Raw genomic sequence first — 25,000 nt, forward strand, 5'->3', positions numbered from 1 at the left:
TTATGTAGGAAGGATACTGGCCAAGGGCAACAAAAATCTAATAAAAAAAATGCCCACTGAAATGCTAGTCCCATAAAAGGGTCAAAGCAGTGGTCAAAAATTGGTGGATAATTGGTGGTGTCTGTGTGTGTGTGTGTGACGATCTTTCTTTCTTCAGGTTGTTCTGCTTTCCGCCCTCGTGGCAGCCGCCCTCGCCCGACCCGACTCGCCTTACCATCCACCCGCACCTTCCTACCACGCACCTGCACCCTCTTACCACGCCCCTGCTCCTGATGTAAGTAGCATCCTCGTTTCTAACAGATGTTTGTAATCCCAAAACAGAGCTGCTCTCTCGTGTGTGGCAAGTCGCTTCCAGTATTTAACAAAAGAACATAAGAAATAAGGAAAGCTGCAAGAAGCCATCCGGCCCCCACGAGGCCCTGTATGAAATATACTTACTTATTTCCACCTATCATCCCCATCCATAAATCTGTCTAATCTTCTTTTAAAGCTCTCTAATGACTCAGCACTAACAAATTGATTACTGAGTCCATTTCGTTCATCTACCACTCTATTTCAGAATCAATTCCTTCCGATCTCTTTTTTTAACTTAATTTTTCAAGCTTGAAATCGTTGTTTCTTCGTGTCGGTTGAGTCGCAGCCACGCTCACTGCCACGCTCTTTCCCATTCAGGCGCCGCCCAGGTACGACTACAACTACGCCGTGGTGGACGATCCCTCCGGCAACAACTACAATGCCCAGGAGGCGCGCGACGGCTACGACACCCAGGGATCCTACTACGTGTTGCTGCCCGACGGCCGCCGACAGAGGGTCACCTACAACGTCAACGGCGACTCAGGCTTCGTGGCCGAAGTGACCTATGAGGGCGAGGCCCAATATGCCCCCCAGAGCTACGCCCCCGCCCCCGCCCCCTCCTACAGGCCAGCGCCCACTCCGCCAGCCTACCAGTGAGCACCCCGCAAGACACACTGTACACAATTATTTATTAAACCATTCACGACCTGCACCTCTTGTTTCACCAAAACCTGCCGCTGTTGACTCTCTGAAACACGTCATAGAGAAACATCCTTGTGACGTGAGCACGGGACGCACGTTACAAAGCTGACAGTGAGGGACACCTGTTTCTATTCGCTATAAGCATTGCATATCACCAAGTCTATCTCAATAGCCTTTCCTTCTTTTAGTTACAGCAAACGCTTTCAGTCTTAATAATCCAGGTGACCTCTTGAAACTTGTTTGTCTATTGTAATTTACAACTATGAAACTAGAAATTTTTAGAGAGGATTTTACAACACACTATACAATACTGACTGATCTCATGAGAGCAGCCAAGAAGCTTTGTGTTATAATATGATTTTAGCCCATAAAAGACTGGGAAGACCACGTTACTCAAGTGTTGAACGTATGGCCACCCCTCTGCATGCGGCGGTGCGTCCCGGTGACGTGTTGGCACAATTCGTATGAGAGACTCATGTTACCTCAGCGCGTCCACATGGGAGTATACACGGTATTCCGTATTGTGAATACGGTTTTGTTTTGCCTGACAGGGCTCACGAAATGTCATTCCAGCAATCAGAACACCGTCTCCAATAACTAGCAGTCCTTTGTTTTTTTTGTTTTGTTTTTTCCGCCACACTTCCTTTTCCCCAACAAACACACATGCACTTTCCACCACACCCGCAAACACGCCAAGCCTCACTGCCGCCACAAACAGTTAGGCTTTCAGTATTGTTGTGTGTGAAAGCCTGTCCACACCAGGAAACACTATTTAGAGAACAAAATTTGCATACTGTTTCGAAACAGCTTGTAACTGTTTTTAAAAAGTTAGCAAACTGTTTGAAAACAAAGTTTGCAGACTGTTTCCAGACAGCTTACAAAATGATTGGAAACAAATTTTCACGTACATGGATGGATGAGTGGATAGATGGATACATGAATAGATGGATGTATGGATAATTGATAGATGGATAGATGAGTTGATACATGGATAAGCGGATAGATAGATGAATGAATGAATGAATGAATGGATGAATGAATGGATGAATGGGTAGATGAATGAATGAATGGGTAGATGAATGAATGAATGAATGAATGAATAGGCAGATGAATGAATGAATGAATGAATGAATGAATGAATAGGCAGATGAATGAATGAATGAGTGAATGAATGAATGAATGGGTAGATGAATGAATGAATGAATGAATGAATGAATGAATGGATAGGAAAATTAATGAAAAATGTTAATACTTATACAGTGGCCGCAAAAAAAAAGTTCTATGAATGAATTAATTAATGAATCGGTGGATGAATGGATGAATGAATGAATGAATGAATGAATGAATGAATGGGTAGATGATCTTTATTTTTTTTAAGGAGGAGGGACACCGGCCAAGGGCAACAAAATCCAAAAAAAGAAAAAAAAAAAAAGGCCCACTAAGATGGGTCCCCGAATACGGTCCAAAGCGGTTGTCAAAAAATGAAGGATAAGTATCTTGAAACCTCCCTCTTGAAAGAATTCATGTCATAGGAAGGTGGAAATACAGAAGCAGGCAAGGAGTTCCAGAGTTTACCAGAGAAAGAGATGAATGATTGAGAATACAGGTTAGCTCTTGCATTAGAGAAGTGAACAGAATAGGGGTGAGAGAAAGAAGAGTCTTGTGCAGCGAGCCAGCGAGAGGAGGGGAGGCATGCAGTTAGCAAGATCAGAAGAGCAGTTAGCATGAAAATAGTGGTAGAAGATAGCTAGAGATGCAACATTGCGGCGGTGAGAGAGAGGCTGAAGACAGTCAGTTAGAGGAGAGGAGTTGACGAGACGAAAAGATTTTGATTCCACCCTGTGTAGAAGAGCGGTATGAATGGAAGCCCCCCAGACATGTGAAGCATACTCCATACATGGACGGATAAGGCCCCTGTATAGAGAATGAATGAATGGATGGATGAATGAATGAATGGATGGATGAATGAATGAATGAACGGATGGACAGATGGATGGATAGAAAATTAATGAAAAATGGTGATACTTATACAGTGGCCGCAAAAAAAAAAAAAAAAACGAACTGTAAACACCACAGCGCGCCCATACAGCAAAACTCCGATGTTCGATTTACAGCCACATGGTCAGAAGGTATCTAAAAGTAGTAAATTGTCACGCATGGCATCTAACAAGTCCTGAAGATGTTATTCTTAGTTTTTTTAATTATTAGCAGTAAATTTTGGAGACAGTAGGTGGAGAAGCCTGTCCCGCGCTTTCCTGCCCGAGTCCCCATCAACGAGATCTCCCCGTTTCCACTGTAATACCTGTACTTCCCCCCCTCCAGACCGAATGTCCCTCCTTTCCCCTGCATGGTACATTTTTTTTTTCTCTGCCATGAAAAAATAAATAAATAAATAAATAATAATAATAATAATAATAATAAGTCTGACAGCCACAAAACTGCCTGAAGGATCACTCCAGTTCCCCTGTTTCAACTAAGACACCATTGCTTGAACTTTTCGTCCCGCCAACCTTTACACTTCCGAGTCTCTTCACACGAGGCAACTACGGAGTTGTATCTATAGATTGTCTTTGCCAGTTGTCCACAAACAACAAACTATTGTACTACATCCATCTGCACTGGCCACTTGTGAAAACTCCCATTCAACACAGCGCTTGCTAAGAGTTGCTGCAACTGCTTCCAGCAGAGCTGTTGCGTGTGAAAGGAACATTAGTAAAAAATCAAGCACCAGAAGACAGGAGCTTCCCTGTGTAGGTCGACCTCATATTTTTCAATCCTAGAATCCAATGATTTAAGTAGTAAACTAGAAACCGTACAGAAAATTCTGTATGGGAACCTATTTCATTCACCAACGAGAAGATACCACAGATTCAACTTAAAAGGCAAAACATAAAAGAAAGTATAAACACAGCAGGATTGGCTACGTATCAAGAAATGCTACTCTTCCTCAAGCCAAACTATGAATGAAGCACAAATTTGCCAACACATTGCACTCCACTCGAGAAAGCACACTGCCAGCACACGTGACATCCGGCGCATCACTCCAGACAACGAACCTTGACCGTCAGGACACGGCGCACCACCACATCACTTCCTCGCCGCTTCCTTTACCAGCTTTACCAGCTTGTGTCCAAGCATCGATATCATCTCCTTCCCTCCCACCACCGAGTGTAGCTCCTAGGAGACGTGCAGCAAGGCTTCACAGCAGTCTCCTGCAGATAAAAGAACAACTCAACAACACCAGCAACAATAACAACAAACAACAAAACAATAACACGATCGCAGTTCGCCGACAAGTTCAAAGGTCCGGCCTTCATTTGTGGGCGACGGCGTCTTTCAGGCCGCGCCTCTCGTGACGTCAGCGAGGCAGCAACACTACATGGTATATAAGGCGGTGCGTCCCTCCTTGGTCATCACTCGTGATCAGGTTCAGTCACAGTCGCCATGGCTCTCAAGGTAGTGAACGGCCAGGCTGCGGCAGCCCGCGGTTTTGTCTAAGAGACGGCTATAAAGCGTTCATGAAACTTCCTTGCTTCACGTTGATACTGCCTCTCTTGCAGGAAGCAAAGGATTGCTGGCATTATGGATATTCGGTGACAAATAACGGCGAATGACTGGTTTTATATATATATATATATATATATATATATATATATATATATATATATATATATATATATATATATATATATATATATATATATATATATATATATATATGTGTGTGTGTGTGTGTGTGTGTGTGTGTGTATGTGTGTGTCGCCTTGAGGCAAACCCTTTCTTATCCTTTTCTTCCTTCAGGTCGTCCTACTCTCCGCTCTCGTAGTAGCTGCCCTCGCCCGCCCCGACACGCCCTACCGCCCACCCGCATCCTCCTACCACGCTCCCGCCCCAGACGTGAGTATCTTTTCTCTTCAAGGAGGGTGCTCACTTTCACACCGCTGAATCGCGGCCATGCTCACTGCCACGCTCTTTCCCATTCAGGCGCCGCCCAGGTACGACTACAACTACGCCGTGGTGGACGACTACTCCGGCAACAACTACAATGCCCAGGAGGCGCGCGACGGCTACGACACCCAGGGATCCTACTACGTGCTGCTGCCCGACGGCCGCCGGCAGAGGGTCACCTACAACGTCAACGGCGACTCAGGCTTCCTGGCCGAGGTGACCTACGAGGGCGAGGCCCAGTACGCCCCTCAGAGCTACGCCCCCGCCCCCGTCCCCACCTACAGGCCAGCTCCCACCCCGCCAGCCTACCAGTGAGAGCACCCCGCAGGACACACTGTCCACAATTATTTATTAAACCATTCGCGACCTGCACCTCTTGTTTCACCAAAACCTGCCCGACGACTCAAACACACACAGCATGTCACGCGTCCTGCGCCTCCTGCAGCAGAACTCCGCGTTGCACTGAACGATTTTTTTTTTTTCTTTATGTAGATTGAAACCAATGAAAGAAACTAAACATCTGAGATCCATACCTATTAAGGATCTCTCTCTCTCTCTCTCTCTCTCTCTCTCTCTCTCTCTCTCTCTCTCTCTCTCTCTCTCTCTCTCTCTCTCTCTCATGCCATACACCTACACTTATCAAGACCACACCCTGCCATCACTCTCCAGTACTAACTCATGCACTACAGTCACATGTTAACTTAAAATAAATAGCACAGTAAGTGGTCCCATTACGCAGACCACACATCACCAACACACCGCATCCCACTTTCCCTAATTCCTCCTTCACCACACGTTCGTTTCCCCGCCTTGGTCATGCGGTGCACTGGACTAGAGTGTGCGCGTTGAGGGGCAAATGCAAGTGTTCTTTCCGGGAAGCATTCATGGAAGCTGGTGATTGTGGTGGTGATGATTAAGGTGTGTATTCTGGACTCTTCTCCTGTTAACTTCTTCGAGAGCGGCAAAGTATCGTTCTTTTGTTTTTTTTACTTTTTGGCCAACTTCCTTCATAAAAAAAAAGTGAAAAAAAAACATGTACACAGAAGTGCTACGAATCCTCTAGAAATTGACTTTTTTCTTTTTCTATCTTTGTTTCTTTTTATTATCTAGTGGCCAAAGATCATCCACAAACTGCCCATCAGCCATCTCCCGGTGCAAGTGCATGGTAACCTACAGGCGGTACAGGCTCAGAACCTTACGATAAACAGAAAAATTCATCTCGGCAGCTCAGCAACAAGGTCCGTCCCTATCGTTAACAACTTCATGCCTCGCTCAGGGGCTGAAGGTTTCCACGGGTGAGCGAGCATGTACTGTCCTTCAGCCAAGCACTACCATCCCTTCATGTCTCTCCATCAATGCCCAGAAGGGGGAAATGCCATCCACACCACCACGCGCCATTATTCACTCAGTAGTGATGCACAAACCTCGCCACTAACGGCAGGTCTTCCCTCTCCTCACACTGGCCCCTCACCCTCAGCTACTCAAGGTCACACAGCTCCTCAACGTCACCATAACTTGGAAGTCACACTCAGCTAATCAGATCGTCAAATGCCATGCCTGCCTGTGATTCTAACCGCCTATCTGTCCTCCTGCTGTGGCCACCGTAACAACTGCACCGCACGCCCCAGAGCTAAGTGACAAGTGGACCAAAATCTCGCCCTCCCTTCCCTTAAACTTTTATTTATTTATTTATTTATTTTTTTTTTTTACGTCCTAACTAAGATCTTTGGTTTTGGTATTAAGGAACCGTTATCCAAATGGGTGTTCTTCCTTACCTCAGACTGTTGCCAGGATTAGAACCCAAGTGCCTGAGGACCCCTTGGCATAGCGCACTCGGTATCACTGTAGCACGATGGGCCCCTTTAATTCCCTTCTTTTACTCGCTCGCCTGAAGTACGGGCACTCGCAAAAACTTCAACTTGAAAATTTTTACAACTCAGTTGCAAATCTCATCCTCCTCTCCCTCACACATTCTTAAGTCTTTACCACACAAAACGCATCACCTTTGAAAACTATACAACACAGCCTACATCACTTCCGTTCCCTTCACTACCCACCACTACACCCGGACAGTCTCTTCTTACAGGCAATCCAGCACACTTACGTATAGAAGTGCGACTGGAGTGCAGAAAAAACGAACAGTTATCTTGAGAACTAAAAGAAAAAAATAAGAGAATCTACTCATTATATTCTTTAAAACTATGACAAAACAGATTCCATTAACAAACAAAATTTGATGGAGGATATAGTAATATATTGGGAGCGTATTGAGAAGTTCGTCACTCAATGAAGACACTCATCGTGTATTGCCGAAATTCCTGAACAGATTGCAGTGCAGTTCCCGGAAGCTGACCACACCTTGCATTCATCACATCACTGCAGACTGGCGCATGAATTTACAGTCCTCGTTGATCAAGAGCCTTACCAACACAGTAACATACACAAGCAAATAAATCCAATTACAAAGTTGTCGTTTTCGTAACCTCTGAATTCACTGTGATGCCCAAATCAGCAAAATCAAGGTAATAATCCGATCTCGCAGCAGCAGAAAACAAGTAAACATAAAAGTTTCCCTACAGTTGCATTAAGCTTTAAAACCGTGACCTATGAAACCAGGCAGCGGCAGGAGCAGTTCGACCATTATTTGCTCTGTTCAAATACATAGTCCTTCACTTGTGGGCGGCGTCTCTGTGATGTCAGCGAGGCAGCAACACTCCACGGTGTTATAAGGCGGCGCGTCCCTTCTCGGTCATCACTCGTGATCAGCTTCAGTCACAGTCGCCATGGCTCTCAAGGTAGTGCACGACCAGGCTGCGGCGGCCCGCGGTTTTGTCTGGGTTACTCCCGAGGCGTTCATGAGGATTTGGTGGTTTAATTTGCTGCCGCCTTTCTTCCCTTCACGGAGTATTAGAGGAAAAATATTGTTGACATTATTGACATTTAAAGGCACACCAAAGAAACTTACTTTTTTGTTTCGCAAAGAAAAAGTGTGTGTGTGTGTGTGTGTGTGTGTGTGTGTGTGTGTGTGTGTGTGTGTGTGTGTGTCGCCTTGAGGCAAACCTTTTCCTTCTCTTTTCCTCCTTCAGATTGTCCTGCTCTCCGCCCTCGTGGCCGCCGCCCTCGCCCGCCCCGACACGCCCTACCGCCCACCCGCATCTTCCTACCACGCCCCCGCCCCAGACGTGAGTATCTTTCCTCCTGAAGGAGAGTGCTCACTTTCACACCGCTGAGTCGCGGCCATGCTCACTGCCACGCTCTTTCCCCTTCAGGCGCCGCCCAGGTACGACTACAACTACGCCGTGGTGGACGACTACTCCGGCAACAACTACAATGCCCAGGAGGCGCGCGACGGCTACGACACCCAGGGATCCTACTACGTGCTGCTGCCCGACGGCCGCCGGCAGAGGGTCACCTACAACGTCAACGGCGACTCAGGCTTCCTGGCCGAGGTGACCTACGAGGGCGAAGCCCAGTATGCTCCCCAGAGCTACGCCCCCGCCCCCGTCCCCTCCTACAGGCCAGCACCCACCCCGCTAGCCTACCAGTGATCACCCTGCAGGACACACTGTACACAATTATTTATTAAACCGTTCACGACCTGCACCTCTCGTTTCACCAAAACCTGCCCGACGACTCAAGCACACACGGCATGCCACGCGTCCTGCGTCTCCTGCAGGACAACGCCGCAGTCCACTAAGGCAGCGGATTAACTTATTTTTTAGCCCCGGTATCCTCTTCGGATCTTACAACATTTTTTTGTACCTTCTGTCAAAATCTGAAAGGAACGAACACTGGTCAATTAAACAAAGGCACCTCAGAAATTTTAAGTATTTCATTACTAAACCAAAATAATGCAAATTTCTCTTAGCGAACAGTATGATTATGTAGTACACACTGACACATTTTTAGTGGCTGCGTTGTTGTTTTCATCACTGATATACTGAAACGATTTTTTTTTTTCGAAAGTGTCACAAGCATGTCACCAGTTGCATTTGAACGGTTCCTGGTCGTGGCCTTGATGTGATATAGCGTTGAAAGACCTGCCTCGCATAGGTATGTGGTTACAAATGGCACGAGGACATCCAGTGCCTTTTCCGCTAGCTTTGGGAAAGTTCTGAGTTCTGCACACCAAAAAACACCTCGAGCTGCAATGACTCAGATTCTAAGTAGATTCTGTCATTGGCCTGCAGCTGAGCATCATCTTTCAAGACCACTATCATCCATGGAATCAATGTTCAAGAGAAATGGATCTCGAATCCATCTCTGTGCCACAGTAACCTCTCCACTGTGAAAATATCCTTCCAAAGATTCAATTAAATATTACAGATGCTTATTAACTTCAGTTGCAATGGGAAATCATTACGTTTTTCCGGAAATGCAATGTGCGGATCACTGACCTGTCCGAATAATCACGACTGTCAAACTTATTTCTATGGTCCTTTCTAAATATAGCACTGAAATGACCATCATGCTCTTTACCCCAAGTATGATATTTCCTACCTTCCGGGAATACACCCCAGGGTAAGAACTACAGCACTGAACGAATATATATATATATATATATATATATATATATATATATATATATATATATATATATATATATATATATATATATATATATATATATATATATATATATATATATATATATATATATATATATATATATATATACACACACACACACTAAATTGGTCTTCATTTTTTTTATTTTCTTCCCATTAATTTCTGCAGAAGGAGCAACATGCCGTTTTCTTTTTTCCTTTTTGTGACTTTGACCAGCTTCCTTCATGCAGAGAAAAGAAAACAAGAAAAGAAAAAAAAGGCCTGTGTTTATGGTGCTGCGGAACCATGGTGCTCCTGACACTGCCGCCCCTCCTGGCCCGCTAGCCATGCCCAGGAGGGAAGCTGCCACACACGCCAACACGCGCCAGCACTCAGGCAGTAGTGATACACAAATCTTGCCACTAACACCACGTCTTCTCTGTCCTCGTACGGGCCCCTCACTCTCAGATGCTCAAGGTCACACAACCTTAGCGTCACGTTAACTGACGTGCCTTGGCAGTCACGCTTAAGCTCATCAGCGTGTCACCTGCCGTTCCTACTCGTACATACCATTCTAATTTCCTATCTCTCTCTACCTGTTGTGGCCACTGCGACAAATGTACTTCCCGCATTCAAGCTTCGTAACTTCGAGACACAAGTTTCGTCCTCCCTTCCTTACACCGGAAAGAATGTTTGGAAACAATCTTTCCAAACTGCTTCTGAAAGGTTTCCAAAATGTTTCCCAAATTCCTGGAAACATTTGAGATGAGTGGATAGATGGGTAAATGGATAAATGGAAAAATAGATGGATAGGTGCGTAGATGCATGGATGGGTGCATGACTGGATGGATAGATGAGTGAGTATTTAGATGGATGACTGCAGCGCAGATAAGACTGATGGATAGATGGATAAACAGATGAATGTGTGGATGAGAAGATAGATGGATTGATGGCTGCATGAGTGGACAGATGGATGGATTAATGAATAGATGAATTAACGGATGGATGGATGAATGGATGTTTTATCAAATGTTATTTGAAATGTTTTTAAGTGTTTCCCAACTGTATGTATTTTTTTCTCAAAGTTTGTCATATGTTTCCTAAATGTCTCCAAACTTTTTTTCTTCCATGTGTGCAAAGTTCACACTGCACATACTGTTTCCAGGCAATGCTTCTTGGTGTGGAGAGACAGACCATCACACACTCCTCTTAGATCTTGCCCAATCAATAAAAACATCACCTTGGAAAATTATACAACACAGCCTACAACATCTCCTTGGTTCTCTTCACCTTTGACAATAATATTACTAACTTTTCTGGCCCTGCCAATCTTTGCACCTTACCAAAGGCAACCCAACACCCTTGCGTGCAGTATTCTGCTTCAAGTACAGAAAATACTTCGATCTGAATTATTATTAAAAATATAGGCAAGTTTAATTGTCATGTTATTTTCTTCAAATCATAGATAACAACTGGAGACAATCGTAACGTATTGGTTGCATATTGAGGAATACTTCACTCACTGAAGCCATATCGTGATTACTACCGAAATTCCTGAGCAGGTTGCAGTGCACTGCTGGAAGCTGACCACACCTTGCCATCACCGCAGTACTGCAGGTCCAAGGCAGATTTTGGAGGCATTCTTGACCAAAACCCTTGCGAACACGGAAACATTTACAAGCAGATAAATTTGACTTCACAACTTAATTTCGTGACTTTGGAACTCCTAACACTGGCGCCCAACTCATAAAAACCAAGATGTCAATTTGATAGTGCTGATATGCGGCAGCATCCTGCAGGTGCGGTGAGCCTCAAAACCTTGACCAAGGAGGCTAGACAGCAGCAGCAGCAGCAGCAGCAGCAGCAGCAGCTCCATCACCGCTCGCCCAGTTCAAAGGCCTATCCTTCACCTGCGGGAGGCGTCTCTCAGGCCACGCCTTGCGTGACGTCAGGGAGGCAGCAACACTCCACAGTATATAAGGCGGCGCATCACTCCTCAGCCATCACTCGTGATCAGCTTCAGTCACAGACGCCATGGCTCTCAAGGTAGTGCACGATCAGGCTGCGGCGGCCGACAACAACGTTTGTTCCCTTTCACGAAACTCTTGCTATTACACTTAAAAAAAAAAAAAAAAAGAACATCAGGGCAACTACTCTACAATGTTTTTTTTTTTTTTTCTTTTCTTTCTTTCGCAAAGCAAGTGCGAGTGTGGGTAACTCCGTCTCGCCATAAGCAAACCTTTTCTTATCCATTTCCGTCTTCAGGTCGTCCTGCTCTTCGCACTTGTGGCCGCCGCCCTCGCCCGCCCCGACACGCCCTACCGCCCTCCCGCATCCTCCTACCACGCTCCCGCCCCAGACGTGAGTATCTTTCCTCCTCAAGGAGGGTGCTCACTTTCACACCGCTGAGTCGCGGCCACGCTCACTGCCACGCTCTTTCCCCTTCAGGCGCCGCCCAGGTACGACTACAACTACGCCGTGGTGGACGACTACTCCGGCAACAACTACAATGCCCAGGAGGCGCGCGACGGCTACGACACCCAAGGATCCTACTACGTGCTGCTGCCCGACGGCCGCCGGCAGAGGGTTACCTACAATGTCAACGGTGACTCAGGCTTCCTGGCCGAGGTGACCTACGAGGGAGAGGCCCAGTATGCCCCCCAGAGCTACGCCCCCACCCCCTCCTACAGGCCAGCGCCCACCCCGCCAGCCTACCAGTGAGCACCGCGCAGGACACACTGTACACAATTATTTATTAAACCATTCACGACCTGCACCTCTTGTTTCACCAAAACCTGCCCGACGACTCAAGCACACACGGCATGCCACGCGTCCTCCGCCTTCTGCAGGACAACGCCGCGGTGCACTGTGCAAATATTGTTTTTTTTTTCTAAACTTTGATTGAGAGCAATAAAATCAATGAACGATTAAACATCATACTTAGTAGCATCTCTCTCTCTCTCTCTCTCTCTCTCTCTCTCTCTCTCTCTCTCTCTCTCTCTCTCTCTCTCTCTCTCTCTCTCTCTACACCTCTACACACACCTACAGGTTTCAAAACCACACCCTGGCATCACTCCCCGCTACTAACTGCTGCACTACAGTCACACGTCAGTTTACAAATTAATAGCAAAGTAAGTGTTCCCATTAACAGACCACATGTCACCCACACCGCACCTCACTTTCCCTTTTTCCTCCTTCGCCACACGACACGCCTCCCCGCCCAGGTCTTGTGGTGCGCTGGACGGGAGTGTGAGTGTTGACGGGTTCCTGCAAGTATCTGTGCGGGACACACTCTTTTGGTTCGTGATAATGGTCTCTATTTTGGACTTTTCTCCCGTTTCCTTCTTTGTCAGCGGAAAAAAAAAGACCCTTTATTTCTACTTTTCGTTCCCTTAGCCAGCCTCCTTCATGATATTTTTTTAATCAATAAAAAACATGAAAGTGAGAAGCTGACGGTTAGTTGGAGGTTAGTTAGTGGAGGTTAGTTGGATTTTCAAGATTATTTTAATGATATTTTAATATGAATTCTGCACTAACTTTGCAAGAAACAACAATGAAAAACCGTCTTATCACATCGGTGGCTTTTTTAGAATAGTCTACAGAAAACAAAGCATATTAAGAACACAGGCCATGCTCCATATAATCAACGCGCCATCATTCACAGATATTCAGGACATTCAAGAGAAGAAAAGATCCATCTCATCGATGACACACGATTTTCATGATTTATCCACACATCATGGATACGGTCTGTAGTTTTTCAGGATGCTCAAGTTTTTTTTTTATGTTCAGGATAGTAAATCATTGACCACCCACTGATGTCAACAAATACTCGTCACAAGCATCATCAAGGAAAATCTTGAAATGTTTTCACGGGAGATTTTTTTTTGGAGCGCAGTAGCTGCTGTGGAATGTGGCCTTAGAATATCCATTAACACACATTAATATTAGTGATGCACTAACCTCGCCACTAACAGCAGGTCTTACGCACGCTGGCCCCTCACACTCAGCTATTCAAGGTCACACAGCTTCTCGGCGTCAATGTAATTGTGACGTGCCTTGAGAGACGCATATTTCATTAGTGTCACTTGTCACCCCTACCTACCATTCTAAATGACTACCTATCTACCTACTGTGGCCACTGTCACATCTGTACTCCCCGCTCCCAAGTTGAGAGACACAGGGACAGGCCTTCCTTATACCATTTTGGGGTTTTTTTACGTCCTTATTAGGACCAAGACAGCATTTTCTATTGAAGGCCTTTGGTTTTGGAACTTGGGAACTGTTACTCTGAGTGGATGTTCTTCCTTACCTCAGACCGTTGCCAGGACTTCAACCCATGCGCCTGAGAACCCCTCGACCCCCAAAGAGTGCGTGTTATCACCGTACATACCACGGCGGACCCTTCCCTTCCATTATTCGCTCCTCTTAAATCTTGGCTGCTCACAAAAAAAAAAAAAAACTTTGAAATTTATACAACACGGCCTGTATGTTTCATTCTTCTTTCCCTTACACACTCTTAAATCTTTGTCAAACACAAAACATCACCTTGGAACACTGCACACGGCAGCCTGTAGCATTACTTGCTTTGTCTTGACAGCCCACGATTTGATTACACAAAATGCCAACATTTAATTGAAGTATAATTAAAGGTATAAAAAGTTATAACTTATTATATTACATATTTTCTCCAAAACAAAGATGACATTATTTTTTTCGGGCAAGTAAAAGTAACTGGAGAAAATGGCGAGAGACTGGGGGCATGCCGAGAAATTTATCACTTTGTGAAGTCACACATTGTGTGTAGTGCTGAAACTCTTAAAAAAGATTGCAGTGCATTGCCGGAAGTTGGCCACACCTTGCATTCACCACAGCATTGCAGGCTAAGGCCCAATTTTACAGTCTTCCTTCACCAAAAGCCTTATCAACACGGCAACATTTACAAGCAAATAAATCTGATTTCACAATCGTTGCTTTCGTCACCTTAGAACTCCCCACACTGTTGCCCAACTCCCCAAAACCATGACGTCAAACCAAAGTGTTGGCACGAGGAGCAGCCAGCAAAACAAGTGAAGATAAAAGTTTCCCTAAATGTGCAGTAAGCTTCAAAACCTGGACCCAAAAGACTAGGCACCGACAGGAGCAGCAGCTCTATCACTGCTCACGAGTTCAAAGGCCCGTCCTTTACTTGTGGGCGGCATCTCTCAGGCCGCGCCTCGCGTGACGTCATGGAGGCAGCAACACTCCACAGTATATAAGGCGGCGCGTCCCTCCTCGGCCATCACTCGTGATCAGCTTCAGTCACAGTCGCCATGGCTCTCAAGGTAGTGCACGATCAGGCTGCGGCGACCCACGGTTTTGTCTGATTCGCGAGGCGTTCACTTTGCTGCCGCCTTTCTTCAATTTACGGGACATTAGAGGAAAATATTAAAATTATAGACGTTTAGATGCACATCAAGGAAACATATTTGCCTTTCCTTTCTATTGCAAAGCAAGTGTGTGTGTGTGTGTGTGTGTGTGTGTGTGTGTGTGTGTGTGTGTGTGTGTGTGTGTGTGTGTGTGTGTGTGTGTGTGTGTGTGTGTGTGTGTCCGTGAGGCAAACCTTTTCTTACTCTTTTCCACCTTCAGGTTGTCCTGCTCTCCGCCCTCGTGGCAGCCGCCCTCGCCCGCCCCGACACGTCCTACCGCCCTCCCACATCCTCCTACCACGCCCCCGCCCCAGACGTGAGTATCTTTCCTCCTGATGGAGGATGCTCACTTTCACACCGCTGAGTCGCGGCCACGCTCACTGCCACGCTCTTTCCCCTTCAGGCGCCGCCCAGGTACGACTACAACTACGCCGTGGTGGACGACTACTCCGGCAACAACTACAATGCCCAGGAGGCGCGCGACGGCTACGACACCCAAGGATCCTACTACGTGCTGCTGCCCGACGGCCGCCGGCAGAGGGTCACCTACAACGTCAACGGCGACTCAGGATTCCTGGCCGAGGTAACATACGAGGGCGAGGCCCAGTATGCCCCCCAGAGCTACGCCCCCGCCCCCGCCCCCTCCTACAGGCCAGCGCCCACCCCGCCAGCCTACCTGTGAGCACCCCGCAGGACACAATGTACACAATTATTTATTAAAGCATTCATCACCTGCACCTCCTGTTTCACCAAAACCCTCCGCTGTAAAGTTCTTAGCGTACGTAGAAGAAACCCACACAGTAGATACACAATGAAATAAGAAAAAAAAATTAGGAATTATAATTAGCTCTGATTTCCGTCTTAGAAAATAATGGATGTAGGCCAAAAATAAAAGCTAATCGGATATTAGGATTCATTTTCAGGAATGATAAACGTGAAAGTCCTGAAGTAATATTAAAATTATATTTGGCGCTGGTCAGACCTCACCTAGACTATGCAGTGCGGTTCTGGGCTCCATATTACAAGAAGTATATAGGTCTAGTAGAATCAATCTAAAGAAAATGACGAAAGAATACGGGGGATGAATATTCCTTAAGGAGACTGAAGCTTTTCAAATTACACTTTTTAGAGAGATGTAGATTTAAAGTGGCACAGCGGATATTATAAGAGTAATGTGAGTAAAATAGTCAAGATCAGTAATTAGAATATAAGAAGAAATAATAAGTTCAAGCTTGAAAAGGATAGATTAAAAAAAAGTTGGCAAGAAATCGTTTCTCAAATCCAGTGGTGGATGATTAGATTGGAGTCGCTAGTCATGTTAGTACTGAGTCATTAGGGAGCTTTAAAAGAATATAAGATAAATTTATGGATAGGGATGACTGGTCCACACAGGTAGATAAGTTTCATACAGGGACTGCGACGTGTAGGCCTCATGACTTCTTGCAGCTTCCCTTATTTTCTTATGTTCTTATGTTATCTGCTATGTTCTAGCGATGTACATAAACCTCGCCACTGACAGCACACCTTCCCTGTCCGTACACATGGTACCTCATCCTCAGCTTCCCATTATCACACAGTTCTTCAGCGTCACCGTAACTGCGAAGTACCTTCGGAGTCACACACAGCTCATCACTCCGTCAGCTAATGCTCACCTACCACCCTTACCTGCCCTCATGTCTACCCGCCGTCGCGACTGTCACACTTGTACTTCCCAACCCCCAAACTGAGTATGGTGTAGACCTAAGACTGACCCTCCCTTCCCTTGCGTGGCGCATGTCTCTCTCGGCCACACAAGAAAGATCAGATTGAAAGCTACACCACGTCCTGCAGCATCACCGTTGTTTAACACTTCCCGCCCTGCCGGACTGTGGACCTCTGGGAATTAGTTATGGCGATCGATTGTCTATGCCATCTGCTCGTAAATGATCAGCTATTATACAGGAAATTACACTGGTCACTTGTGAAAGCTACCATTCAAAATAACGATAACTAAAAGTTGCTGCATTTGCTTGCTGCAACAAACTGCTTCGTGTGAAAGGACCCATAGTAGAAAATACAACACCAATTGAAGGCAGGAGTTGCCTTTGTTGGGTTAATTGGCTTTTTGCAATCTATTTTCTTAATCCTAGAGCACACTGATTTAAGTACAAAACTACAAGGCGTACATAATGTTCTGTGTAAAAATATATTTCATTCATATATATAAAAGAAAATATTATGTGTAAAAATCTATTTCATTCATATATAAAAGAAAATATTATGTTACACTACCTGTGTAGCAAATATTTGCCAATATATTGCATGACGCTCGCCGGTGGCACATTGCCAGCACACGTGATATTCACCACAGCACTCCAGGCAAAGTCTTGACCTCCAGGACACAGAGCACCACCACTTTACTGCTTCGATTCCATGTCTCATTATCACCACCTTGCCTTCCGCCACCGAGTGTCCCTCCTATGAGACTGGAAGAAAGGCACCACAGCAGCTTCTTGCTGCCATCACCAACAGCAAGAGCAGCATCAATATCAAGAACAACATGACCAATGATACAATTACTCTCCACCGAGTTCAAAGGTCCGTCCTTCAATTGCGGGCGGCGTCTCTCAGGCCGCGCCTCGCGTGACGTCAGCGAGGCAGCAACACTTCATAGTATATAAGGCGACGCGTCTCTCCTCGGTCATCACTCGTGATCAGCTTCAGTCACAGTCGCCATGGCTCTCAAGGTAGTGAACGCCGGCCCGTGGTTTTGTCTCAGACTTCTATAAAATATTAAAAAATCTTCCTTGTTTAAATTTGTTGCCAATATTCTTTCTTTCACAGAATATCAGAAGAGACAAAAAATTTTTTTTATCATTGGTATTCGATGGCCTCAGTGTTTCAGTAATTTTAGTAAATTTCTGGTGTGTGTGTGTGTGTGTGTGTGTGTGTGTGTGTGTGTGTGTGTGTGTGTGTGTGTGTGTGTGTGTGTGTGTGTGTGTGTGTGTGTCGCCTTAAGGCAAACCTTTTCTTACCCTTTTCCTCCTTCAGTTCGTCCTGCTCTCCGCCCTCGTAGCCGCCGCCCTCGCCCGCCCCGATACGTCTTACCGCCCTCCCGCATCCTCCTACCACGCCCCCGCCCCAGACGTGAGTATTTTTTCCTCCTCAAGGAGGATGCTCAGTTTCCCACCGCTGAATCGCGGCCATGCTCACTGCCACGCTCTTTCCCATTCAGGCGCCGCCCAGGTACGACTACAACTACGCCGTGGTGGACGACTACTCCGGCAACAACTACAATGCCCAGGAGGCGCGCGACGGCTACGACACCCAGGGATCCTACTACGTGCTACTGCCCGACGGCCGCCGGCAGAGGGTCACCTACAACGTCAACGGCGACTCAGGCTTCCTGGCCGAGGTGACCTACGAGGGGGAGGCCCAGTATGCCCCCCAGAGCTACGCCCCAGCCCCCTCCTACAGGCCAGCGCCCACCCCGCCAGCCTACCAGTGAGCACCCTGCAGAACACACTGTACACAATTATTTATTAAACCATTCATGACCTGTACCTCTTGTTTCACCAAAACCTGCCTCTGGCGACCCAGAGTAATATGTCACAGAGTAATATGACAGTGAGGCGCGTCTGTTTGTACTCACTAAGGACATTTCATTACACATTCTGTCAATTCTCAAGTCTTTCCTTGCCTCTGTACACCAAACACATCGCTGTATTGTGTTCATGTTCTATAAGCAGTGCCCTATTCAGCACGGCATCACGTTCATGGGCACTGGGAGCACTATCTTGCGTGGACACTGCTGTCTTCCTCACTACAGTAAATCAGACCTGGGACGTTACCTTATTAATCGCCGCAACTCGCTCTAACTTGCTTTGTAGAATTATTTAAACAGTTCTACAAACAAGGCAGATATCAAGACAAGTCAGTATTTCTCTACTCCCACAATGCATGTGTGGCAAATTCAGGAAAACATCAAACACACAGACATCATACTTTTAATTCTGATAAAGTATGGCAAATTGTTTTCAACCTTTCACGAGTGGAATAAGACAAGTAATTAATTTTCTGTTCTTTCACTTTCTTATGCAAGAGAGACACTGACCTAGGACAAGGAAAAGACCCAGTGAGATGACAATCCCTAAAGAGAGAAAAAAAAAAATTTACTCAAAACTGGAGAGTAATAGCCTTGCCGTTCAACCTAATATTTCTACGTTGCTGTTTATGATCCCTAGGTGTACTGTCAGGCTCCATAAGGGCGGCTACGCTTCAATATGTGGCTGTGAGGGAAATAATCAGTGGAGTAGTTATTTAAGAACCTTACATTCACGGCAGCTCCAATATTTTACGAGTCAGCCCTTGTTGTCAATCCGTTTTCTGTATTGTCTGGCCTTTTCTCTTCATCCCCCTAATCCCATTCTCTCTCTCTCTCTCTCTCTCTCTCTCTCTCTCTCTCTCTCTCTCTCTCTCTCTCTCTCTCTCTCTCTCTCTCTCTCTCTCTCTCTCTCTCTCTCCACCCACACCCACACCCGTCCTTCAGTCGTCATTTCGTTATTACAACACAACTAAACATTCTTTTCCCATAATTTTCACATGACCTAATAAACTTTACACTTTTACCCTCCGAATCATTCTTTTCTTGCCACCAGTCTATTTGTTTTTTTTTTTCGAAGTTCTCTGTCCATTACGCGTCACTGACTCTTGGGCATTACCAACCATACGTCGTACAAGTAATTATCGTACACATTTCCTTGTGCACTGAAGGTCACCATCGAACATCTGCCTATGCATTGCAGGTGCTATGAGATGAGTTTATGCCCGTGTAGGTTCGCTTTTGGTTTCTTCAGAGGGAAATGGGACTGTATTCTGAAACAACAGCATCGCACCAACATTATATTCAAAAGGATCTAGTTAAAGTTACACAGTTTTTAAGGGTGTTTTTTACGGTTCTAGACATATAAAACACGTCTTCTGCAGTACTAACAGTAGAAACGGTCTTGAAAACACGGCTATTCATCTCTGCTGTGGCCTTTGAGAACAGTCGTGGTGAGAGTAAAGCGTTTCAGAATACAAGCTCTAGTCTGAATGTCAAGGAAACACATTCATAGTGAGATGGTTAGCTCATCTTACTCGATCAGCTGCAGTCATGATTACTGAAGGTTGCACTATCGCACACAGGAAACTTAACTGTCAGAAACCGTGCATAAGAACACAAGAAACCAAGGGAAGCTGCAAGAAGCCGTCAGCTCCCTACATGAAACACATCTGCTTATTTCCTTCCACCTATATTCATCTATAAATATGTGGTCTTCATTTAAATATCCCTCATGACTTGGCTCTGACAACCTGATTACTGAGTTTGTTCTATTCATCTACCAGTGGAATACACTTTAGGTTGAGTTATCTCTATTGATAATACACCTATACAAGCAGCAACGGCAAATACAACGAAATATAGTTAATTTTTAACGTTTGCTGCATGAGTATACTATTAGTAGTGGTAATGCATGCACGGTTTCAGAGACAATGTTGACGGGTAGGTTGCCAGAGTACGATGATGCAACCCGCAGTCCCCGACTATAACCAGTTTTCCTTGGTGCTACTTATTTCTTGCTTTTATCTTGCTTCTTATTTTTTTGTTTTTTTAACTTTCTATTTCGTTATTTTTTTCTCTTCCTTCCTTCCTTCTTTCTTTCTTTATGTATGTATTCAATCATTCATCTATCTATTTACGTACGTGTTTACTTATTTATTTTTGTAAGAAATGCTATGCTCGACGGCAACAAAATTTGTAAAGAAAAGTCTCACTGAAAACCTTATTAATCCCTTGAGAGGAGAAACCAAAAACATAATGGAAGTTACTTGAAACCCTCCTCGAATAACATTTTATATTTCTTACTCAATCGCAATTTATAACAACTCCACGTTAAGCACGTTACCACATCGTGTAGTCAATATACGTCCACTCCACCACCACTCCAGTATAACCTTGATCTGTCTTATTCCTCGGTCTGTACTCCCTACTCCCTCAACATGGAGTAACTTTACGCTGAACACGCAATGACACCTTTATATTTATTTACCTGTAGTCTATATACCTCTACTCTAACCAGTTCTCCCTAATTCTTATATCACTATTATACTTCCTACTTCCTCGCAGTATACAGTAACTATACACCACGCACGCAATAACACCTCCAGAATTACCCACCGTCCATACAGTTCCACTCAACACCACTCTAGTATACATAATCACACCCTCTGTACGGAGACCACACCTTCACGCGCTCACACGTTCACGCCCTCCCGATCACTTCCAGTACGCACCACGCTTCCTCCTCCCGGTGATCGTTACGCAAACGTTCCTACAGGCAGACCTGGATAGCCTTCCTTTGCACAACACGGAGGAGAGACGCATCACGCACCGTTATACACTTCTTTGCACTTCGATTACTTTCAAAATGCTCTAGTTAAAGTTACATGAATTTTCAAGGGTTTTTACGGTTTCAGTGACAGATTAACAATATTTTTTTTTTTTTTTTTTGCATTAACAACAGGAGAGACACTCTTGAGAGCCTGGCTGATTACATCTGTGGCCTTTAAAAGTAGTCGTGGTGAGAAGAGCAATGTGTTTCAGAATACGGGCCATAAAGTGAAGTGACCACCGTCCGTAACTTCGTGATGGATGTGATTATTATTGTTAGGAGGAGGAGGAGGAGGAGGAGGAGGAGGAGGAGGAGGAGGCAGAAGAAGAAAACAAAGAGGACGAAGACGACGACGACAACGAAGACGAAGGAAAAAAAAGACGAAGACGAAGAAGAAATGAAAAAAGAAAATAGACAATTAAAAGAAGAGAACGGAAAGGAAAGAGAAAAAGAGGAAGAAGAAAAAAGGAGAAAAGAAAAAAATAAGAAAACAAAAAACAATGCTAATTACAACAACAACAACAAGTTTTAATGGAAGTTACTGCAGCCCTTCAAGGTTGTGCTGCTGTCATGATCTTAATGAAAGTTTAACAAGAATTCTCCATCACCAACACGAAAATAACTCATTGGAACACGACTAATAATCTCTGTGGCTTTTGAAAATAATCCTGATGAGACAACAAAGTGTTTAAGAATAAAGACCATGGTGCAAAAAAATTGATAAATATATATAAGTGATTCATAATCCCCTACATTACGTTGCATTTATTCCAATAATACACAGGAGCATTAGCAGCGGCAGGGCAGAGCAGCACCATTCACCTTCACTGTACTCTCCCCCGCTCCTCCACACTGCATGACCGCCACTCCTCTATAATGGCGCGTGAAGGGAAGAGAGGGAAGAGTGAAATCATCTGCTCTATTTACGAAATGATAAGGACCCTGATGATGGTGATGGTGATGGACTCTCTCTCTCTCTCTCTCTCTCTCTCTCTCTCTCTCTCTCTCTCTCTCTCTCTCTCTCTCTCTCTCTCTCATTTTTACAGTCCTATAAATAATAATGATTGCTTTTGGGCTGTACGAAACACAAAATAATGCAAAGAAATCATAATGAACGATTGTTTGTATTATTATTTTTGTTAGTATTATATCATTATTATTATTATTATTATAATTATTATCAATATTAACATAATTATAACTATTATCGTCATTTTCATTATCTACCATCTCCACCTCCTACATGCCATTACCACAGCAGGCCTCCTCCGCGGGACGTGAAGGGAGGGCGGGAGAAGAGCAGGCCTTGTCCTTCAGCACTGGGCGGCCTCTCTCGGCCCGAGGCTCGCCTGACGTCACCGAGGGGCGTCCCGTCACAGTATAATAAGGCGGCGCGTCCCTCTCGGTCATCACTTGGGATCTTCTTCAGCCGCCCTCAACATGACGCTCAAGGTAGTGCACAACCCCCACCAGCCTTGCTGCACTGGCGCGCCCCGCACTCACTCACTCCCCCATCTCATATCTAATATTATTTGTAAATATTCTACTCTTTTCCAAAGTACATTCGTTCTCTACACTGTGCGCACAACGTTGCTGTGGAGCGCCGTGTCTTAAAAGTTGTAATAAGTCGTAAGTGAATTTACTTCTTTGGATGAGAACCACAGGCGCCTTTGTGTTTGGTGACAAGACGAGGCAAACGTGTGAACGTCAAGGTGGCAGGAGTGCTATACATGATTCCTTGTTCACCACCTAAATGTAATTAACCAAATTGTGTTAAGCATGTGGAATAAACATGACCGACTTGCTGAAAGGTACCATGAATGAAAGAATGTGTGTGTGTGTGTGTGTGTGTGTGTGTGTGTGTGTGTGTGTGTGTGTGTGTGTACTAGCGAGCGCGAGATACAAATGTAACAATGTTACCCTTTCCCTCCTTCAGATTGTCCTGCTGTTCGCCCTCGTGGCCGCCACCCTCGCTCGCCCCGATACACCCAGGCCCTCCTACAACGCTCCTGCTCCCTCTTACAACGCTCCTGCACCTTCCTACAGCGCCCCCGCCCCCGAGGTGAGTAGCTTCCTCAGTCTCCTGAAGGAGGGAGCACACACTCCCACAATACCGCGTCGCTGACACTCCCGCCGTCAGCATTGTGTCGCGGACACGTTCGCTACAACCTTTTTTTCCTCCTCAGGCGCCGCCCAAGTATGACTACAACTACGCCGTCAAGGACGAGTACTCTGGCAACGACTTTGGTGCTCAGGAGGCGCGCGACGGCTACGACACTCAGGGATCCTACTACGTGCAGCTGCCCGACGGCCGCCTGCAGAAGGTCACCTACACCGTCAAAGGCGACTCAGGCTTCGTGGCCGAGGTGACCTACGAGGGCGAGGCCCAGTACCCCCAGCAGAGCTACGCCCCCGCCCCTGCCCCCTCCTACGGCCCCACCCCGGCGCCCTCTTACGGCCCCACCCCGGCGCCCTCCTACAGACCAGCGCCCACCCCACCAGCCTACCAGTGACCACCCTAGACGAAGCTATTAGGGTGAACCTTCACTATTTATTGCCATACACTCCGCCACTAATGTCTCCTACACGAATAAAACTATATGAGTTGTAATCCAAACTTTTCATTTTATGATCGAAACTCATCACTCAGATAAAAGGAAGGTCTCACTATTATAAATCTCGCGTTGGAAAGGATCATCATCATCATCATTTTCGTTTAACGTCCGCATTTTCCCATTAGGGTGGGGTTGGACGGGCGATGACTGCTTTCCACAATTGGCGATCTTGTGCCATATGTTCCATTCCTAACAAATTCATATCCTCCGTCACACACTTCCTCCACCTTTTCTTTGGCCTTCCCACCGGCCGTCGGCCTCCAACCCTCACCTCCTTCACCTAGCTCAACACCCCCTCCCTCCGCTCTTCTCACGTGTCCGAACCATCTCAATCTTCTCTTCCTCAGCTCAACAGAAAGGTCTTCATCTCCGCCACCTCACTGCTAGACCTCCCGTCTTGCCACCTCACTCCTGCCATGTATCTCAGCATCCTGAGATACAGGAATACGTAGAATACGTAGAATATCTGTCAGTCTGTTTGTCAGTGCCCATGTTTCTGCTCCATACAGAAGAGCAGATCTGACACAAGCTCCTTCCCCTGATCCTCAGTTTTATGCTGCGGTTCACCAATAAACTGGCAATTTCTCGCCATCTTCCCCATGCAGCTGCTACTCTCGCCCTTACTGCTCTCTCTACACCCGCTTCACAGTCCAACATATCTCCCAAGTAGCAAAACTGTTGTACCTCCTCCAACACGCCTCCATTCACCTCCAACCCGGCATCCTCGTCACCACCACCGCCACCACCACCCTCCTCCTCCCGCACACATCTTGGATATGCAAAGTTCTGCGCCCCTCTGAGACTTCTCAGACCTGAGCATCGTTGGTGACACCATTTATTACACCTAGTACACAACACTGAGTTTGCTCCCACTCCTCTCCCACATCATCCACATGGCTATTTTCCTGACTGAATTTTTTCTCTAGCTTCATTTTCGGTCACCATTAGTTTTGTCTTCTCCATGTTTATTTTCAGTCCCCTCTGCTCCATCCCCTCCTTCCACCTATTAAACATGTCAGTCACTTCTTTCCTTGATTCTGTTGTCAATACCGAATCATCAGCATTACCAGGT

The 25,000-nt window shown here is 45.7% G+C and overlaps 7 protein-coding genes and 1 long non-coding RNA gene across 9 annotated transcripts in view; 7 read left to right on the forward strand and 1 right to left on the reverse strand.

Annotated features, from left to right (window-relative positions):
- Positions 1-1,006, forward strand: part of LOC135113267 (cuticle protein 19.8-like) — a 1,833-nt gene extending 827 nt beyond the window's left edge. Inside the window, exons 2-3 of the mRNA XM_064028477.1 lie at positions 158-274; positions 673-1,006. Coding sequence (XP_063884547.1) covers positions 158-274; positions 673-951 — 396 coding nt within the window. The 3' untranslated portion in view covers positions 952-1,006. The remainder of the gene's footprint in view (positions 1-157; positions 275-672) is intronic.
- LOC135113272 (uncharacterized) overlaps positions 1-25,000 on the reverse strand; it is a 36,228-nt gene that overhangs the window by 696 nt on the left and 10,532 nt on the right. Inside the window, exon 3 of one of the 2 annotated variants that reach the window (XR_010274782.1) lies at positions 17,172-17,662. The exons of the other annotated variant lie outside the window; for it this stretch is intronic. This is a non-coding gene — a long non-coding RNA (uncharacterized LOC135113272). The remainder of the gene's footprint in view (positions 1-17,171; positions 17,663-25,000) is intronic. 2 annotated transcript variants of the gene reach the window in all.
- Positions 4,412-5,316, forward strand: LOC135113452 (cuticle protein 8-like). Its single transcript, XM_064028710.1, has 3 exons — positions 4,412-4,452; positions 4,798-4,893; positions 4,981-5,316. Exons 1-3 carry the CDS (start codon positions 4,441-4,443, stop codon positions 5,257-5,259), a joined length of 387 nt encoding a protein of 128 aa, XP_063884780.1. The 5' UTR covers positions 4,412-4,440; the 3' UTR covers positions 5,260-5,316.
- LOC135113269 (cuticle protein 8-like) lies at positions 7,212-8,545 on the forward strand. The gene is made up of 3 exons (XM_064028480.1): positions 7,212-7,739; positions 8,031-8,126; positions 8,214-8,545. The coding sequence occupies exons 1-3, from the start codon at positions 7,728-7,730 to the stop codon at positions 8,490-8,492; spliced, it is 387 nt and encodes a 128-aa protein (XP_063884550.1). The 5' UTR covers positions 7,212-7,727; the 3' UTR covers positions 8,493-8,545.
- LOC135113271 (cuticle protein 8-like) lies at positions 10,995-12,268 on the forward strand. The gene is made up of 3 exons (XM_064028482.1): positions 10,995-11,538; positions 11,758-11,853; positions 11,941-12,268. Exons 1-3 carry the CDS (start codon positions 11,527-11,529, stop codon positions 12,211-12,213), a joined length of 381 nt encoding a protein of 126 aa, XP_063884552.1. The 5' UTR covers positions 10,995-11,526; the 3' UTR covers positions 12,214-12,268.
- LOC135113268 (cuticle protein 8-like) lies at positions 14,258-15,635 on the forward strand. The gene is made up of 3 exons (XM_064028479.1): positions 14,258-14,816; positions 15,121-15,216; positions 15,304-15,635. The coding sequence occupies exons 1-3, from the start codon at positions 14,805-14,807 to the stop codon at positions 15,580-15,582; spliced, it is 387 nt and encodes a 128-aa protein (XP_063884549.1). The 5' UTR covers positions 14,258-14,804; the 3' UTR covers positions 15,583-15,635.
- LOC135113270 (cuticle protein-like) lies at positions 17,567-18,442 on the forward strand. Its single transcript, XM_064028481.1, has 3 exons — positions 17,567-17,626; positions 17,931-18,026; positions 18,115-18,442. Exons 1-3 carry the CDS (start codon positions 17,615-17,617, stop codon positions 18,385-18,387), a joined length of 381 nt encoding a protein of 126 aa, XP_063884551.1. The 5' UTR covers positions 17,567-17,614; the 3' UTR covers positions 18,388-18,442.
- The window catches only part of LOC135112987 (DNA-directed RNA polymerase II subunit RPB1-like), an 8,454-nt gene continuing 6,181 nt past the window's right edge, over positions 22,728-25,000 (forward strand). The window contains exons 1-4 of the mRNA XM_064027907.1: positions 22,728-22,765; positions 23,250-23,375; positions 23,500-23,822; positions 24,478-24,594. Of these exons, the coding sequence (XP_063883977.1) occupies positions 22,754-22,765; positions 23,250-23,375; positions 23,500-23,822; positions 24,478-24,594 (578 nt within the window). The 5' untranslated portion in view covers positions 22,728-22,753. The remainder of the gene's footprint in view (positions 22,766-23,249; positions 23,376-23,499; positions 23,823-24,477; positions 24,595-25,000) is intronic.

The sequence above is a fragment of the Scylla paramamosain genome, chromosome 25 (genome assembly GCF_035594125.1).
Source record: "Scylla paramamosain isolate STU-SP2022 chromosome 25, ASM3559412v1, whole genome shotgun sequence".
NCBI lineage: Eukaryota > Metazoa > Arthropoda > Malacostraca > Decapoda > Portunidae > Scylla > Scylla paramamosain.